General features: G+C 41.5%; 2 protein-coding genes across 6 annotated transcripts in view; one reads left to right on the forward strand and one right to left on the reverse strand.

The window, feature by feature from the left end:
• ift140 (intraflagellar transport 140 homolog (Chlamydomonas)) overlaps positions 1 to 19389 on the forward strand; it is a 114147-nt gene that overhangs the window by 71778 nt on the left and 22980 nt on the right. The window lies entirely within an intron of this gene.
• The window catches only part of tmem204 (transmembrane protein 204), a 35758-nt gene that overhangs the window by 15936 nt on the left and 433 nt on the right, over positions 1 to 19389 (reverse strand). The window contains exons 2-3 of the mRNA XM_080206697.1: positions 5720 to 6841; positions 1474 to 1629 (exon numbers count right to left, since the gene is read on the reverse strand). Of these exons, the coding sequence (XP_080062823.1) occupies positions 1474 to 1629; positions 5720 to 5987 (424 nt within the window). The 5' untranslated portion in view covers positions 5988 to 6841. The remainder of the gene's footprint in view (positions 1 to 1473; positions 1630 to 5719; positions 6842 to 19389) is intronic.

A 19389-nucleotide genomic window follows, 5' to 3' on the forward strand; every position in this document is an offset into this window, starting at 1 on the left:
AGATACACTTGATGGTTTGGGATGCATGGCTACACATGGATTATTTTTACAGCTCCATCCTTGTATGAGGAAATCCAAACCCAATAGAAGACCACCTGTATTGCACTAAATAGTCTTTGGTAACTTCTTTCTGAGAGTGTGAAATTCCAGCTCACTATCCTGCTTCCTCCTTGCTCACCCACAACCCCAGTCACTCTATTTCATACACTTGGTGACAGTCTACTCACCCCAAAGGTTAGTAGGTAAATATTCTGCAACTTGGGGTAGTCATTGCTACACTCAGCTGGTTGTTAGAGAGTGTGAAGCAGTGACTTGCTGTTCAAATTGGGATTTCCAGTCAGGTACAGCATTTCTTGTTGCTCCCAGAAGTAACCTAAGTATTTTGCATTTAGGAATGTGTCCATACTGCCCAACTCATCCTCCGTGTTTATATAATCCAAGGTGTACTGATTGTGGCTTTGAGCTGGGTATTTTCACCTCACATACACTTCTTCAATCTTCTCAAAGGTGAATTGAGGCCAATTCTACACCTATTCCAGCATAACTGGGAGAGGATGGAACCCACTTCTATCTCCCCCAAGACTGCATTTTGGTGTTTCACTGGACTATGCATTGCTGTGCTCAATCTCTTGAGTGTATATATACATTGGCGGAATTTTACCGCCCCACCTGCCATGGGAATTGGAGCAGGCACGGGGCGGACCAGTGAAAGGTCCATTTACCTCAGGCAGGATTTTACAGTTTCAAGATGAGTGAAGCTGTAAAATCCCACCCACTGACAAGACCTTTCATTTGAATCTAACTTCATAATATCCTAAATGAGTCTCCTTAGCCAATATTGGAGTTCAAATCCACAGGTTGAATGGATGCAAATTTATTACATTACAGTGAGACTCGATGTTTGCAGATTTCCACTAGACTGTGGAATTTATAATCTCACAACTTTAAATTTTTACCCTGGCCAGCAGACTTTGTTTTAAAGTGGCAGCCAGGGACCCAGAAGATTCAGAGTTTTTAAAAATAAATAAGCTTCTGTTCCTTCATTGTTACAGTGTCAAAATTATGTTTTTGTTTATGAAGGTCTAATTAGCTTGTCTGCTGAAGTAAATATGATTGATGTTATTTGATGCCAATGGGTTGGGTTGAATTAGGGAATTAGATCTATATTTGGAAAGGAAACATTTGCAGGGCTGTGGGAAAATAGCAGGGAAATGGGACTAATTGGATAATTCTTTCAAAGAGTCAGCATTGGCATAATGAGGCTCCTTCTGTGTAATATGAACCTATGGTTCTATGATTATTGTCAGTTGCAAAATTTCTCAACAGATGGACTGTAATCAAGTGAAAGTGGTTAAACATACAAAGTGCTGTTGAAATGACAACAATCCAGTAGCGGTCAGTCTGCTTCTGATGCTGCTTTGCACAGGCTCTTCATGGCAGGTCTCAGAATGGTAAATTAGATGTGTTACTCACTGGACAGCTGAAACAGAGCAGCTATGGCCTCTTCCCACCACTGCGAATCCTGGGTAATGAGTGGCAATTCCATCAATCCAAGAAGAAAGATGAGCTGGCCAACAGTCAGAGCTACTGTAGCAATCAGATTACAGGCTCTCATCATGTCAAACTGAACTGCAAGGGAGGGAAACATTGTGATTAACTTACAAAAGACCAAATGCAGCCCACTTCTATCATGCATTACCTCATGAAACAATGCTCAAAAGAAAATTGTCAAGTGTTCTGCAACTGATCCCACAATAATGGAAAACAACAGTGTGCATCACCATCTCTGATACATGTACCTACTCTGTCATCATGCAGTGCATGGAGGTATGAGACTGAATTTTCCGAAGTGTCATTTTGGGAGAGAAAACCAGTGTGATTCGCGCCACCATTATGGCACAAATCAGATCGCAGTTTCCCCACACTTCTTCCCTTCAAGTTGGCACTGCCAGGTGGACACTGCTCATACATGTCCCAACCATCCAGGAGCTTCAGTGGCCTCCGAGACACCCAATGTGACCATCATGCTTGGTGTCCATTTGTGGAGACTAATAGTGATTCTTGCCAGGTTTCTGTTGCACTCGAAGGTTAGACAATCCTGGGAACAGGGAGAATCCGGCCTCAAATGGACAGGGCATATTTAAATACTTGTTTAAGGATGCTAATCTAGTTCCTGCTCTTGCTAGGTGAGGACCAGTTTATATCCTGGTGCAGTGGCTGGGAGAATTCCAAGGGATTTTACACCAGCACTGAATGCGTTAGACCCCTCACTTCTGATTCTCCGACCTCGCTCTGCCCCAATGCGATCTGCACCATGCGCAATGCAGCCGGAAAATCATGTCCCTGGACTCTCAGTGTAACCATGGCAATACTGATTAGTTTTGGAACTGACTGATATAGGTACTTTAATGGTGTCAATAGCTCAACCATTGTTACTGCCTTGTCATTGGAGAACAAGAGCTACTTTCAAGTCTTAAAACTTTACAAAGGAGATTCTTGGGAAACTCAACCTGGTTCCTTTGTAGCAAAGGAAATTTGAATGGTAATAGGAATCATAATCTAGGTTTTTGAAACCTGAGAGATGTAGTTGCAAGCTGGGTGTTTTCCTGAGATTGGAAGTTTGCATTTAATGACACAGGTTTAAAACTAAGCAGCCTAAAATGGGACTAGAGTTTGGAAAACGTGCCTTTCCCTACACAGCCATAAATACCAACTGAATACCAACTAGTACAGTTAAGGTTGAGTCAGCTCATTCAAGGTTCAATGTAGATGGAATAATCTACATTGCTTCAAAAATTCTCCTACTCTGCTGTTTTTTCTAGGTTGAGGCAGAAGGTCAGCCATAATCATAATGAGCAGGCTAAGAGACTATGTGGTCATGTTTCTTATGTTCTAATTTTTTTAAGCAAATATTACTATGAGGCCAGATAGCTAAAGTCTACAAATATTTTGGTAACTCTCTGCCCACACATTAAAGGTAACCAAGCCCTTTCAGTAATTGAGGTTCATTAGCCCACTCTCTTACTGATAGTACAGGGCTTTCATTACCAACCGCTCCCTCCCAAAACAACAATGGGTTGTGGAGTGTAGAGTGAGAATTAAATGGTAGGTTTTTCATTAATCCCTCCTATCTTGAGACATTAAAGAAATTCTTGTAATTATCTCCTTCCCAGGAGTAAAGGAACAGGGATCCATTAGCCTCCCATCTCCTTAGCCAACTGTAAAGAGATCCTATCCCAGCTATAGATGTGAGATTACAGATTTACGTTTGACTGTGTTCCGAGATTCCTGAAATCCATGGTGCTCCGATCCCCAGTTCAAATTCTCACATTCACGATGCAGATTGTTACTCTTTAACCAATTGTGGAAACTTAGTAACCAACTCTATGTGAAGGACTGGCTTGTCTAAACCCTGTCGGAACACTGAACAAACCTGCAATCCACCAGCTTCAGGACCTACAGATCCTTAACCATTCCTGCTTAGTTAGGTTTGTGAGCCTTCATAGAATCTGCCCTATATGTCTGGTTTCGGACTGTTCTGGGCATAATCTGACGAACACTGGACCATATAGCTCTTTGGATGGTGTGAGTAAGGCATGCAATCAATACTGTTACAGCTTACTCTTTCTGCATTGATGCCTGTTCTTTCAGCAAATATTATACCTTGTTGCTGCACAATGCTGTTGCAGTAGTTTCAGACAACTTTTAAATCGCAATGAATGAAGAGTTAATTATTAGACAATGGAGTGAGTTTCCAATGAGCAAATGCCGTGTTAGGAACTTCCCATTAACATGTACACACCCTGGCTTCCCAGCAAAGTTTCTATTTTGGAATAGCGATATCAGAGGTTTAACACATCAATGTGTTTCCCTTGGACACTTCACCATTGATATATGGATACTTCACAGTATCTTATTTCAAACAACAGGCCCAGAATTTCTTGTCATTTAGTTTGATTTTTTTGCTGTAGTTTTGGATTGCAGAATTGGTGAATGCTAAATTCCAATGTTAAAAGTTACTTAGTTTGGTTCAGATCGTAGGGGAGTAACATATTAGGATAAAGGATTGCTCAGCTGACAGGAAGCAGAGATTTGGGATGAATAGGACATTTAGGTTGGGTGCTGAAGCCTCAATTATTTACAATCCATATCGATGAGTTGGATGAAGGGACCAAGTGTATAGTTGCTAAATTTGCTAGTGACACAAAGATAGGTAAGAAAACAAGTTGTAAAGAGAAAGCTTGCAAAGTTGAGTAGACAAACATTTCATAGTTGGAGTTAAATGTGAACTTGTCCACTTAGGCAGCAAGAGTAGAAAAGCAGCATATTATTTAAATGGAGAGATTGCAGAACTCTGCAGGACAGAAAGATTTGAATTTCTTGGTACCTGAATTATTAAAAGTTAGTATCCAGATATAGCACATAATTAGGAAGGCAAATGTAACATTATTTTTTATTGCAAGGGCAATGGAGTATAAAAATAGGGAAGTTTTCCTATAGTTGGACAGAGCATTGGTGAGACCACATCTGGAGTACTGTGTACATTTTTAGCCTCTTTAAGAAAGGAAACATAATAATTGCATTAGAAGATTCATTCATTTGATTCCTGGGATGAAGGGGTTATTTCATTAAGAAAGGTTGGATACGTTTGACCTATATCCATCGGTGTTCAGAAGAAAGAGAGGTGATCTTAATGAAGCATATAAAATCCTGAAGGGACTTGACAGGGTGGGCGATGAGGGAATGTTTCCCCTAAATTGAATGACTAGAACTCGGGGACACAGTAAAAATATGGGGTCAATATAAGGAGATATTTTTTCTCTCTCAGAAGATTGTAATCTGTGGAATTCTCTTACCCATAGAGCAATGGAAGCATGGTCATTGAATATATTAAAGGTAGAAGAGTTAATTGATTAACAAAGGAGTCAAAGGATGTAGGAAGTAGATGGGAGAATTGATCAGCATGATCTTAACAAATGGCAGAGCAGGCTTGAGGGGCCAAATGGCCTACTCCCACTCCTAATTCATATTTCAGTTGTTTGTGTTTGGTATTCAGGAACTATATCTGAGCTTCATTTATCTCAGGTAATTACTGCAACTCCACGGCTTCCTTGTTCAAATTAAGATGCTGATGTAAAAGCCTTGATATTCTACAATGATAGAGCTAAGGCTATTCACTAATCCTAGCTAATTGATTTGTATAGAGATAGGACTTCCTTTATTACTGAATGGCATTTAAGGTCCAGTGTGGGATGCAACCTCATGTTGCCTCTCAACTGGCCATATTGCAGGCCAATATGCAAAGATCTCTGTTTATTATATTTTGAAGACTTCTCCATGCAGTTGTCACATGTTTTCACAAATATTACTATTAGGCCAGATAGCTAAAGTCTACAAATATTTTGGTAACTCTCTGCCCACACATTAAAGGTAACCAAGCCCTTTCAGTAATTGAGGTTCATTAGCCCACTCTCTTACTGATAGTACAGGGCTTTCATTACCAACCGCTCCCTCCCAAAACAACAATGGGTTGTGGAGTGTAGAGTGAGAATTAAATGGTAGGTTTTTCATTAACCCCTCCTATCTTGAGACATTAAAGAAATTCTTGTAATTATCTCCTTCCCAGGAGTAAAGGAACAGGGATCCATTAGCCTCCCATCTCCTTAGCCAACTGTAAAGAGATCCTATCCCAGCTATTGATGTGAGATTACAGACTTACGTTTGACTGTGTTCCGAGATTCCTGAAATCCATGGTGCTCCGATCCCCAGTTCAAATTCTCACATTCACGATGCAAAGTCTGTTCGTGCCTTATTGACCCTTTGCTTTTATCAATCCCATAGCACATCTTCCACAATCCCACACTGCGCTTTTTCCCATCCTCCAGGGCCTGGTAAACCCAGTTTGGAGTGAACGCTGCTGCATTGTTGAGAATCAGAGACAGGAGAGCCACAGCTACAGCTGTGGCCACCAGCTTTTGGACAGCCATGCCCAGCTGCTCTTCCTCAACTCCAAGACAGCTCTAAGTTGCCAAGTAAACACAAGGGAGCTTGTTTTATTTCTACACAAAACACTCATGTGCATTGGAAGTGCAGGTACACCTAGAGCTGTCTGAGAGCTGCTAGGGGAGCTGAAGGTTCATCCTCGCATCCACCAGTATCCTCAACAGGGATGTGTCAGATTCTCAGTACTTTGGGTGCTCAAGCTGGGTGCAGATGATCGTGGTTTATCCGCCCTCTTGTGCCTTCTTGACTGGAGATGTAGCAGTGATAAGCTGTCGCTCACGCAGGTCCATCCCTTTTGTTGAAGATATGGATGCTCCAAGTGAAGAGCCTTGAGTAAAGCTTGAGGAGGCAAATGGATGTTCACTAGCCCAGTGCAGCTATTTGTCAGTTTGTTGAAAAGCAGATCAGTTTGATGTCCAGGTCAGCTTTTTGTGATATTTGTTGAGATGACCTTCAGTTTAAATCAGAATGTTAAAAATTGCAGCAAAGCACCACACAGTTGATTAAACAGTTAAGCAGAAATTGAGCGTGCTGTTGAAATAGACTTCATGCTTTGAGATTGACACAATCCTGACATGCTGGTAAGATACCAAAGAGAAAACGACTCTGAAAGTTCGGAGGAAACTGTTGTTTTTCTAACTGTGTTGGTGAGTCTTTGGGCGTTGCTGGCTGCAACAAACATTCAGCACTGCGACTTCACAGTCAAACATTAACAGGATGTGTTTCCTCAGAGGAAGGGACCTGGACGACAATCAAAGCAGCTTTTTCAACTCCTGGCTCAAATAATTTGGAAATGGCACAGTTTCTCCTTCTGTGTTCTGCTGTATGGACAAGGTCACTATGGAGGAAATGAAAAATATAGAATGGCACCAAAGTGGTCCATGGGTTTCTTCCTTAACATTCTGCAAATTGTGATAGTGTGCTTCTGATCAATTTTGGCTCTTCAAGTAGTATTTAGTTATTGGGTGAAAAAGGATTGGTGCATATAAGTGTACACTCTGTACGACAAGTTCTGCAATCTGCCTCTCTCTGAGAACTTGTACTATGGTTTGCATGTCTATTTCTCAGACATGTGGACACTGTAATGTCACTGTAATGTAATGACACTGCATTCTAGAGCCTCTGGATGCTTTAGTCCATCTTTTTGCATTCAGTCTCTCTTGCTGGCTTGTTTTGTAGCGCTCTCTCTCTCTTACTGTTACTCTTCTCGTTCATATACTCTCCCGCCACCCCTTCCCCCCTCCCCCCTCTCCCTGTTTTGTCCCTTGTTCTCTCTCATGTGCTTTGCTTTCAGTTAATTTTTCCTTTCTTGCACTCACTCTTTCTCCCACTCTCTCCTGTCCCCCCTCACTCCTCTCTCACTAACCTCTCTCACCCCTCTCCTTTGACTCTTCCTTTCCCCTTTTCCACGTTCTTCTCCCATTTCCCACTCTCTCATCCTTCCTCTCTCTCTTTTATCCCTAATCCTCTCTTTCTTGCCCCTCTCTCACACTCTCCCTCACCTCTCTCCCTCAATCCTCTTGGTCTCCCCCTCTCATTTGCTTCAGTCCTCCCTCTGTCACTCCTTTTCCTCCTTTCTCTTCATCTCTCCTCCTCTCTTCCACCCTCTTCTCCTTTCTATCTTCTCTCTGACCCCCTTGCCCCTCTTTCTCTCTCCCTTCACCCCCATCTCTCTCTGTCTCTCTCTCTCTCTCCCCTCTTCTTTTTCCCCTCTCCTTTCTCCTCATCTTCTTCTCTCTTTCCCCCCTCTCTCCTTCTCTCACCTGTCTCCCTCCCTCCTTTCATCCCCTTTCGGGACTCTCTTCTGCCCCCTTTTTCTCCTCTCCCTCTTGCCCCCCTCTCTTCCCCCCTCTTATTTTTGTATGTGTGTCTCTCTCTCTTTCACCCTCTCCATCTCTCCTTCCTCCCCTCTCTCTTCCTCTGTCTCTGCCCCCTCTCTCTCTCCCTCTTGCTATTGCTCTCCCTCTCTCTCCCCCTCTCTCCATTCTCTCACCCCTCTTTCTCTGCCACTCTCTCTCTCTCTCTCTCTCTCTGCCCCACCCCCATTCTGCCCCCTGTCTCACTTCCCCGTCTCTCTCTTCCTCTTTTTCTCTCCCTTTTACTGTAGTGGTTCACTCTGTGCTGGGAATAGCTGACATTTTCATTCTTCATTTTTGTATTAGGTCAGCAAATGAATTAAATTGTTTTAAACAAACGTTCAAAATAAAAGTCTGTCTTCGCACAAATCAAGAATGGAATTTGGTTTTCAATCTTGATTGTAATAGAGTTTCACTGAGAGTAGAATTGGCATTTCCTGTAACAGTGAGGATTGTTAATAACCTCATTGGTAAATTGTAAAATATACATTTACATGCAGTTTCCCTGAGGTTAATGCAGAAAATGTATTACTGCATTGGAGTAAATGGGGAGTAGAATTTCTGAATCCCCTAACCCCACAGTGGTTAGCACTTCTGTCTCATAGCGCCAGGGACCGGGTTCGATTCCCGGCTTGGGTCACTGTCTGTCTGGAGTCTCCATATTTTCCTCATGTCTGCGTGGGTTTTCTCCGGGTGCTCCGGTTTCCTTCCACAGTCAGAAAATCATGATAGCTAGGTGCATTGGCCATGCTAAATTCTCTCTCAGCGTACCCGAACAGGCGCCAGAGTGTGGCGACTAGGGGATTTTCACAGTAACTTCATTGCAGTGTTAATGTAAGCTTACTCGCGACACTAATAAATAAACATAAACTAAAGTTTGCTTTGAATTTTTATGCAAAGAAAACCCAGCACCATCAAAAACAGATCATCTGGTCATTTATTTCATTTTCTGTTTGTCAAATATTTCTCCTCACAAATTGGTTTTTCCTAAGTGTGACTTTGAATAGTGTGTAAAAGTGAGGTGAGAAAAGGAAGTTTGGTGAGGAGAGGGAGGGACTCCTTTTGCTTTATGCTGTAGGAATTGGTTCGTGCCCTATCACAGGGGAGGAAGTGAGTCCAAAAGGTGCCGCCTAAAATCAGGCTGGTCCTTCAACCTTTGAGACAAGCTTCAAGGGCTGCTCTCATGTTAGTAATGTTATCAATGCACTCAAAAAAGTAGTTTACACCAGTAAGTATCTGGTGAAATCTGATAAGTGGAGTTTGTGATAAGATTAATAAATAGATAAAAGAAATTAAATAATTGAATAAGATAATTAAGTAATTAATTATAGCTTGTAAGTATGACAGGGCAGGAGGTGTGTCAAGGCTGCAGCATGGGGGAGCTCATGGATACTGTTGTTATCCAGGGCTAGCAGGTCTGCATTAAATGTCTGCAGCTTGAGCTTCGGCTCAGTCATTGAGCTGGACGCTAAACTGCGGACAAGGCAAAAAGTCAGAAAGGCGAGAGGTTACCAGGATGCTTTGTTTCAGGAGGTAGTCAGACCCCTTCTGGTTTGGAAGGTGGTCAGGGACAGGAGGGTGTGACTGCTGCTGAGGCAGGTAAAGCACTCCAAATGACAGGAATGTCAGCCTCCGCAATTGTCCAACAGATTTGAATATCTTTTAACTTGTTTGGATGAGAGTAGGGGTTGCAGAGTGGATGAGCTGACTGCCATGGCATAGTGGTACAGGATGTCATTCAAGTGGGGGGTGAACATAAGAATGTCATAGGGAACAGCATAGTGAGGGGAATTGACACTATTCTCTGTAGCAAAGCATGAGAGTTCAATGGTAGTGTTGCCTGCCCAGTACCAGGATTTAGAACATCTACTCAAGACTGGGGAGGAGCTTGCAGTGGGATGGGGAGGATCCAGTGGTCATGGTCCATGTAAATACCAACGACATAGGCAGGATGAAGAAGAATGTTCTGCACAATCATGAGAACCTAGGCACCAAATTGAGAAGTAGAACCTCAAAGTTAATAATTTTTTGATTATTATCCAAGCCATGTGCAAATTGGCTAGAACAAATAAAATTAGAGAAGTGAATGCATGGCTCAAAGACTGGTGTGGGAGACATAGGTTCCAGTTTATGGGGCACTAGCACTATCAAAACAAATGAACTGATAGTGCAAATAGAAATCAGTAAGTACGATCTGGTAGCTATAATAGAGGTATGGCTACAAGATGACACAGATTGAGCCCTGAATATTGAAGGATAGGAAGCTAAGAGGTGGAGCGGTAGTTCTATTAATTAATGATGGTTTTAGCACATTAGAGAGGGGCACCCTATGTTCAGGAAACTAAAACATAGAAGCAGATTGGGTTGAGATGAGAAATTATAATGACAAGAAGTCATTTGTGGGAGTGGTGTACAGGCCCATAATTGTAACTACATGGTAAGATAGAACATAAAATAAGAGATAATGGGAGCTGATCAAAAAGGTACTGAAATGATCATGGGGTATTTTAATCTGTGTGTGCACACACATAGGAAAAATCACGTGGACAAAGGTACCGTAGATGAGGAATTCATAGAACATTTTCAGATTGATTTCTTAGAACAGCATATTCTGGACCAACTACAGAGCAAAGATGTTATAGCAGAGCACTTGGGAAATTTCAAGGCAATCAGGCAGGGTCAGTATAGTTTTATGAAAGAGAAATCATGTTTAACCACTTTATTTGAGTCCTTTAAAAGAGTCACAGTGCTGTGGATAAAGGGGAATCAGTGGATGTTATGTCTTGAGGTTTCTAGAAGGCATTTGATAAGGTGACCTATCAAAGGTTATTGCATAAAATGTAACCTCATGGTATGGGGATAACATATTGAATATAGATAGAAGATTAACTAGCTAACAGGAAAGAGAGTTGGCATAAATGGGTCTTTCTCTGGTTGCCAGGATGTGACAAGTAGGTGTGCCATAGGGATCACTGCTGCAGTCTCAACATTGTACAATTTGTATAAATGACCAGAATGAAGGTAGTGAAGATATGGTTGCTAAATTTTCTGATGACACAGATAGGTAGACATTGTGAAGAGGACATAAGGAGGCTACAAAGGAGCATAGGTAAATTTGATGAGTAGGCAAATATCTGGCAAATAGAGTATAGTATGGGCAAATGTGAAATGGTCCATTTTGACAGGAAGTTTGAAAGAATAAGAGGCAACTTGATCACAATCTTTAAGATTCTGAGAGGTATTGACAGGGTGGGTATGGAGAGGATGTTTCCTCTTCTTGGAGAATGTAGAACTGGGGGCTACTGATTAAAAATAAGGGGTTGTTCATTTAAGACAGAGGTGAGGAGTTTTTTTTCTCAGGAAGTACTGAGTCTTTGGAATTCTGTTCCTCAGAAGGCAGAGAAAGAAGAGTCATGAATATTTTTAAGGCTGAGCAAAATAGAGTCTTGATTAAAAAGGGGGTGAAAGGTTATCGGGGTAGAAAGAAATGTGGGGTTGAAGTTACAATTAGCCATGATCTTATTGACAGGCTCAAGGGACCAGGTGGCCTATTCCTGCTAATTCATATGTTTGTATGTTTCTACATAGCAACAATGATTAAACCTCAAAAGTAACTAGTGGTCTATAAGGATAACAGGAGGTACAATCTCAATGTACTGTCAATCTTCGATACATAATGAAACTTTTGTCTCAATGAATGTTGCATCCTTCTGTAAATTTTCTCAGAATGGATTGATCTGAGATCATTCATTGACAGGATTGTTGATTAATGAGTGTAAATGTGGATGACAAAAAAGATAGAATTAAGATGAAGAAGAAAAAAATGTGTTCATGACAAATGCCAGATAGATAATACAAAGAAGAACCAGGCTGAGTATAGGAAGTTCAGAGGGAAAGTGAAAAATCAAAGAAGGAGAATGAAAACAGACAGGCAGTGAACATAAAAGGGAATCCAAAAGTCTTCAATAAGCTTATAAATATTAAAAGGGAGTTAAAAGGTGTGGGTCTGATTAGATATAAAAGAGGAGATTTATGCATGGAGGCATAGGGCTGAGGTATTAAATAACATTTTGCATCTGTCTTTACCAAGGAAGAAGATGTTGCACAGATCATGGTGAAAGAGGACGTAGTTCACACAGATGAAGGAATTTAAATTGATATGGCAGTGGTATTAGAAAGGCTGTCTGTACTTAAAGTCAATAAATACCAGGATCATAATCCTACAAAAGTACTGAGGAAAGTGAGAGTGGAAATTGCAGAGGCACAGGCCACAATTTTCAAGAGGGCTGGATAATTGCAAATATTTCACCTTTGTACAAAATGTGATGTAAAGACAATCCCAACAACTGCAGGGCAGTCATTTTAACTCAGTGGTGAGGAAACTTCTAGAAACAACCATTTGTGACAAAATTGATAGTTATTTGGGCAAATGCAGGTTAATGAAGGGGAGCAAATTGTTTTTAACTAGCCTGTTGGAGTTTTTTGACGAGGTAATAGAGTGGATTGATGAGAGTAATAGGTTGGGAGACATGGGCAGGAGGCCTTTAACAAGGTTCAGTCTCCCAAGCACATTTTTTAGCACAATCAGCTCCATGTCGGAAATCGGTGTAGAGCTGATCATCATATGGAAATCTCCATTTCCATACAATTAGTGGGCCCGGTATAGTATTTCCCAGGTCTGCTTGCATCTTACCCCCTTCCCCCTTAGTGGGGTTTATGACTGCTCCCCACTACCGAGGTTGGAGGCAAGAAGGGAGGTGCCCCTTAGGCAGTGTCAGCCTGGCATTGCCAACCCAGCACTGCCCACTGGGCACCAGGCAATGCCAAGCAGGCAGGGCCAGAGAGGTGGGCCATACTGTGGGGCATGACCTATTGGGGGATGATCATTGTGGTGGGGGGTGTGAGGGGGAGTTCTGCTGCCAGTCTGTAAATGGAGCATTGGGAGAGGGAGGGATTGGGGCTGGGCTTTGGAAGGGGATAGGTGTAGATGCCTTCAGAGCTAGTCATCGGGGTGGAGGGCGGAATCAGGGCTGGTCTGGGAAGGTCCGATAGGCTGGCGATCAGGGTGGGGGAGGTTGGGAAACCCAGCGATCAGGGGATTGTGGGACTGGCCAGAGATCGGGAAGCCGGTGATGGGGAGTCCAATGCAATTGCGCCAATCTCCCCATTGACAGATCGGTGCATGCACAGTAGCCCACTTACCATTATATTATGCTGCTGGCTGCTCGGATGTGAATAGGTCCTACCCCCTCCTTTTCAGAGTGAATCATGCTATGGCACTCTGTATTGCTTAGTGTCGGAAATTAATTCTGGTAAATATGCCCAAAAAACGGGCGGGGAACACTCAGGTTTTCCCATTTATTGAGCACTTAGCTTTTTTTGGGAGAATCCTAGCCATGGTGTTGACGTGGTGTACTTGAACGTCCAAAATACATTTGCTCACAGGCCTGTTGTGTGGAACTTTATCAAAGTTATAGCTCATGGAATAAGAGAGACAGTAATAACACGTATATGGAATTGGCTGAGTAGCAAGAAACAGAAAATTGTAGTTAATAGATGTTTTTCAGACTGGAACAAGATTAATAGTGGAGTTCCCCAGGAGTCAGTGTTAAGATCCTTGTTCTTCCTGACACGTAACAACCCAGACCTTGGGCACAATTTCAAATTTTGCAGATGATACGAAATGTGAAAGTATTATAAACAATAAAGAAGATAGTGCACAACTTCAAAGGAAGTTGTGAGTTTGGTGGAATGTAGCAGATTAAAGTTAATGCAACGAAGTTTTGTATTTTGGTGGGAAGAATTATATACAAATAAAGGGTACAATTGTGAAAGGATTGCAGGAATAGAGGCATCTGGATGTATGTATGCATAAATCATTGAAGGTGGCAGGACAGGTTGAGAGAGCAGTTAGTGAAGCATATATCATCCAAGGTCTTATTTATAGGAGGTGTAGAGTACAAAAACAAGAAGGATATGCTAAACTTGCATAGAATATTAGTTCGGCCTTGACTGGAGTATTGTGTCCAGTTCTTTAGGGAAGATGTGAAGGCATTAGACAGAATGCACAAAAGATTCATAAGACTGGTTACAGGAATGAGAAACTTCAGTTGCATAGATAGACTGGAGAGGTTGGAACAGTTTTCTTTGGAGAATATAAAACTGAGAGAAGATTTGATAAAGATATGCAAAATCATGAGGGGCAAAACTGGGCAGAATCTCACCAAAATATGACAAGGTGTCAGAATCTGACTGAAAACCAGTGTGTTTCTCTCCAGAGAAGCAGACAAATTTTCTCTCCAGATCTTATGGCACTTTGTCAGAAAAAAGCAGGAGGGTGAGTTTCAAGCCATCATTTTCAGGGGCAGAGCCTGAAGACTGGGCAAAGCCAGTTCCACAGAGAAAAAGGATGCCCCGATCAGAGCAAACAAAATAACTTCTCCACCCCACACAGAGCACAGAGGTATCGGGCAAACCGCCGCCACTACCACCGTCCCCCCCCCCCCCCCCCCCCCCCCTTCAAATCCCCCAACCCAATCATCATAGCCATTTCCTCCCCACTTCAGCCCGTGCTGTCCCTCATCCTCCCCTATGACACGTACTTGACACTGCCTTCCATGAGACTCCCACTTGGGTCCTCCCTGACACAGCCCCAGCACAGCAGTGCTAACTTGACAGTGCCACCCAGTGCCAGAGAGCAGTGCCACGTCATGCCCCCCTGTCCCAGGAGCTATAATAACCATTGTGCCCCTGAAAGGATCCCCATGACAAATTCATGTCTGGATGAACCTGTTGTAAACCTCGTTGATGTCACGTCAGGTCAACAAGGTTTGAAAATATGGCAAGGGGGGAACATGTGTTTGGACCCTGTTAATTATATTAAAATTTAATTAAATACATTAAAATAAAGTTCTCACCCTTTGTGGACATGAACCTCGTGATATCATTGGTGAGGGGCGAGGAAGATCATGGAATGTGATTATGTGATTTTGCCAGAAGGCATCATGTTTCCCAATTCTCTCCAGATTTTCAGCCCACATCATCATTTTCTATGGTGGCGAACATGGACTGAAAATCATCCCCATAGTTTGATGGAAGGATTGAGAATAAGAGGACAAAGAGTTAAGGTAATTGGTAAAAGAAGTAATGGAAACACAAAGAAAAAGCTTTTTCACACAAGGGCCGGAATTTTGCCTTCCAGCCTGCCGTGGGAATTGGAGCAGGCGAGAGGCGGACTATGGAAAGATCCATTGAACTCCGGCAGAATTTTAGTGTTTCGGAATAAGCAAAGCCATAAAATCCCGTCTACTGAGTGCTTGGGATCTGTAATGCACTGTCTGATAGTATGGTGGAGGCAATTTCAATTGAGGCATTTAAGGGAGAATTGGATTATTATCTGAAAAGAACAATGTGCAGGCTATGAGGAGAAGGATGGGAAGTGGCAATCAGTAAATTGTTTCTTTGGAGAGTGGGGCTGGCATGATGGGCCGAGTGGCCTTCTTCTGTGCTGTAACCATTCTATAACTCTGTGAGGTGGATGGTCCAAATAACTAATTAGCTAAAATGTCCCAAATCCTAATGAACTAGATGGCTACAACAAATGGTTTCCTTTTTCCTGGTTGTTGCCACTTTCCTTTATCCATCCTGTACCTGCCATGACCCCATATCCATCCAATGCTTTCTGTATTTGTGCTCTGCTTCCCAGTCTACATTCCTGTTCCATACCCGATCCCAGCTTCAACCTGCCTTAAGCTGTGGAAATTCCTCCTCCAGTCTTTTCAGTCCACTGTATTTGTATGTTCTTCAACGCAAAATCTTAAAAATCAGACGAAACAAACCTCTAACTTTATTGTTTCACTGGGGAGACATTACTGGCTAAGTGAAGAGGACAAATTCAGACTCCATGAGGAGGTCAGAAGGCAAGAGAGAGGGACTCTCTTGAGATGTGGAAAGGCAGGTAGCTCAAATCAGTCTGTAGCTGTCAGTTTGTAAAGGGTTTTTAGTGGCTCTTTTTAACTTCTAACAACCAGCCTGATAACATAAGATAGAAAGTAGTGAAATACAGCATATATCCAGACTGCACGGCCCAGTTATATTTAGAGGCCTTAAAGGTATAACTTCTACATCAGATTTTACAGTAAATGAATTATATTTGAGATTTACAGTAAACCATTCATGTGTTGCATCCGCCTGATTCACTCCATCCTGTTTTATAGTTCGTACATCCAGAGTACATCACTACACAATATTACTGTTACCACAAATAGTTTCTGCACTTTTCTATTTAAATTCTATTACCCCTACACATCTGCTCTCTATTAAAAGCCAGTTGCTGTTTCCTGCAGGTTAGGTACATATGGTCATCATTGTGTTCTAAGTCAGAACACAGGAAGAATCCTGAGCACAAAGACTTTAAATCTTTCCACAATTTCTCTAGCTTAACCCTTTCATTGTGATACCACAGATAGGCAGGAATGCAATGCCTCAGCACACGTCATGTCTGGGATGGGGGAGGGCTCTTTGCTGGTTATGTATCATGCTCTTTCAATGTGCTCCCAATTGTTGCCAGTTGGAAGCTATGTTATTTTCTTGACCTATAGAAGATTGAGTACATGAAAACCATTCATAAAGCCTATATTTAGTCTTCGTCTCATACAGTCATGGCAAGATCACTGCTCAATCATTCTTTGAATGAATGCCCAAGCACTAACTGTTCCTCCCAGTCACCTTCAGATAACAAACATACTGAGGCTCACACAAACAGTGAAACTTCACCTGGGAGTAAAACTGTTAAGTGAGAAAACAGTTCTCAGTAACATTTGACTGTAGTGAAGTAATAAAGGGTTTAGGCAGCATGTGACATGCAAACCAACCACCCTGTCTGATCGATGTCAGAATATGAGATTGTCCTAAGTTGATAGACTGGTAGGCCATTTCATCTTCTAACTGCAAAAGATTGAAATTAATTATGAATGATTGGTCAGGTGGTGAAGAGTTTGATAACTAAATATTCCTGGTTATCCCTGGCCAGGAGGTTGGAATGGGACAATGAGTTGGAAGCATTGTCTTTGTGCCTATGTGACATATGTTTGAATGCATTCTTGTATCACCTTGGCTCAAGTCTAAAGTCATTGGGTTCAAATCACAATCCAGGACCTGAGTACATAATCAATGCAATATCAAGGATGTTGCATTGTCGGAAGAGCTGACTTTGAGATGAAATCTGAAAGGATGATGTCTATCTGATGATTTTTTTTATCTTCATCTCCACTGGCTGTAACAGTACCAAGTGAAATGAGTTGGGAAGAGTCAAAGCATCAAGGATGGGTTCACAATGTCACAATTTGGCACAAGTTAGTACTCACATCCAGAGTGACAAACAGGGATTTAACTCTACATTCTCCACTGGAATGTTATCAACAGTGAAGAAACTACATCTCCAGGAATGTTCAATGGAAGAAAATATTCAGAACTATACTCAGTTCTGTGGATTGCATTTCACAATTGAAATGCAGACGATGCTTTCTGTGCAGTCCCTGAAATATTTCTGGTTAAACTTCAATCATTGTACAGGATAAAATAGAATAACAGATGTGCAGTTGGGAGCTGTCAGAATTCCAACCTTCATTCTCTTTCAATTTTGTGACTGGATTTAGGTGAAGGGTGAAATCAGAGACATCTGTTATGTAAGCATATTTATTTTATCGCTGTTTCCCTGACTAAATAAAGGAAAGAAAGAAATACTTGAATTTCTAGTGCCTTTTACAACTCATGACCTCTCAAAGTGTCTTATAATCAGTATTAAAATTAAAGTTTATTTATTAGTCTCAAGTAAAGCTTACATTAACACTGCAATGAAGTTACTGTGGAATTCCCCAAGGCAGTCTGCCTGTTCGGGTCAATGCAGCTAACCTAACCAGCACATCTTTCAAATTGTGGGAGGAAACCAGAGCACCCAGAGGAAACCCAAGCAGACATGGGAAGAACATGCAAACTCCACACAGTCAGTGACCCAAGCCAGGAATCAAACCTGGGTCCCCAGTGCTGTGAAGCAGCAGCACTAACCACTGTGCTACCGTGCCACCACATACTTTAGAAGCGTAGTCAGTGTTGTAATGTAGGCAATTACTCTTATTTTCTTGCCCTGCTGGTTATAATGTAATGCCAAACCAGGAAACATTTTTAAAAATATACAAATCAAAGGGGAAAATAAATGCTGCCATAACCGGTAGTTTTGTGACCTGTCTCAGATCCATGTACGGGTACCACTTCTTTCTCTCTCACAACTATTGGCGTCACACGTGTTTTTTTTCCCTGATACTGTTTCAAGTATTACAATGGCACTCTCTTGTCATCTTTTAATCCCATGTTCCAAATAATGTTCAGTTTTGGTGAGTGGATGTGATGTATGATGAATAGCTCAAATGGTTAATTAGTTTTATTGTAATTTCCCCAGTCCTTCAGCCTATGTTGTACATGTAACACAGTTGTGGACAGCCTTCACTGGACTACCATTTAGAGTTTACTAACTTGGATGAATGTTTTGAAACAACAAGTGCTTTAGTGTTTAGTGTCAGTGTATTGATCATGTTAAAGCTATAGCAAGCCACCATTTAAGTCTTCACTTCAATCCAGTCAGTACAGAAAAGCAGAGATGTAGCTAAAGAATGTTCTGACTACTCATTAAGTGCTGGACAGGCTTCTTTAGGGTTTTAAACATTTAATTGAATAAAAATAAGGAATTTGAGTAGAACTGTATTCAGCACAGCACTTTGGGCAATTCATAGCTATATACCTTTTAATGTTGGCTTTGTTCCTTCAATTGCATGCAGTTTTACAGAAAATCAAAATAGGTGGTTTAGAATAGCAAGGCTGCAGATCTGGTGAACACTGAAACTTAATTTCCAATTTGACCTCAGCTTCAATGGCGCCTCTGTTCATTTTGGTTGAATGATGCTGCAATGATAGAGTTATCTCCCAATATCCCTATCAGTTTACATTGTATAACACAGCATGAGTATTGTCAAATAGTATTATATATTGCAGGAATATTGGCTGCTGAACGTGTTGTCCTCAGTGCAGCTATGATTTTGGAGCACTCTGCTTCTCCCAATCTCTAGTTCAGATTTGCAGAATTACATTTTCTTCATGGTTTTCAAAGTGTCTTTTCTGTGCTTCCAAATACATAGCCCAGGAAGTGCTATGATACTGAGTGCTACACAACAATGTTAGGGAAGAGGAATAGAAATTCACTAATAATTCTTATCCAAAAGAAAGTCAGCTTCAATTTAATTGATTACAGATGGATGTTTTGTTTCCCCACCCAATCACACTCATTGAGATGAGCAGCCAGTGATACTACTAACTTTAAAAAAAGTCCTTCCAAATTTCCTTAAGTAATGCTAATTTACAAATTCATAGGATGCAGAATGGATTCTAATTAGAGATTTTAAAGAAAAGTATTATTCAAATACTATAGCTGCATGTACACTTATAAAACTTGGTAAAATAAACTACAATCACTCCAACT

The sequence above is a fragment of the Carcharhinus amblyrhynchos genome, chromosome 18 (genome assembly GCF_965287045.1).
Source record: "Carcharhinus amblyrhynchos chromosome 18, sCarAmb.v2.hapA, whole genome shotgun sequence".
Taxonomy (NCBI): Eukaryota; Metazoa; Chordata; class Chondrichthyes; order Carcharhiniformes; family Carcharhinidae; genus Carcharhinus; species Carcharhinus amblyrhynchos.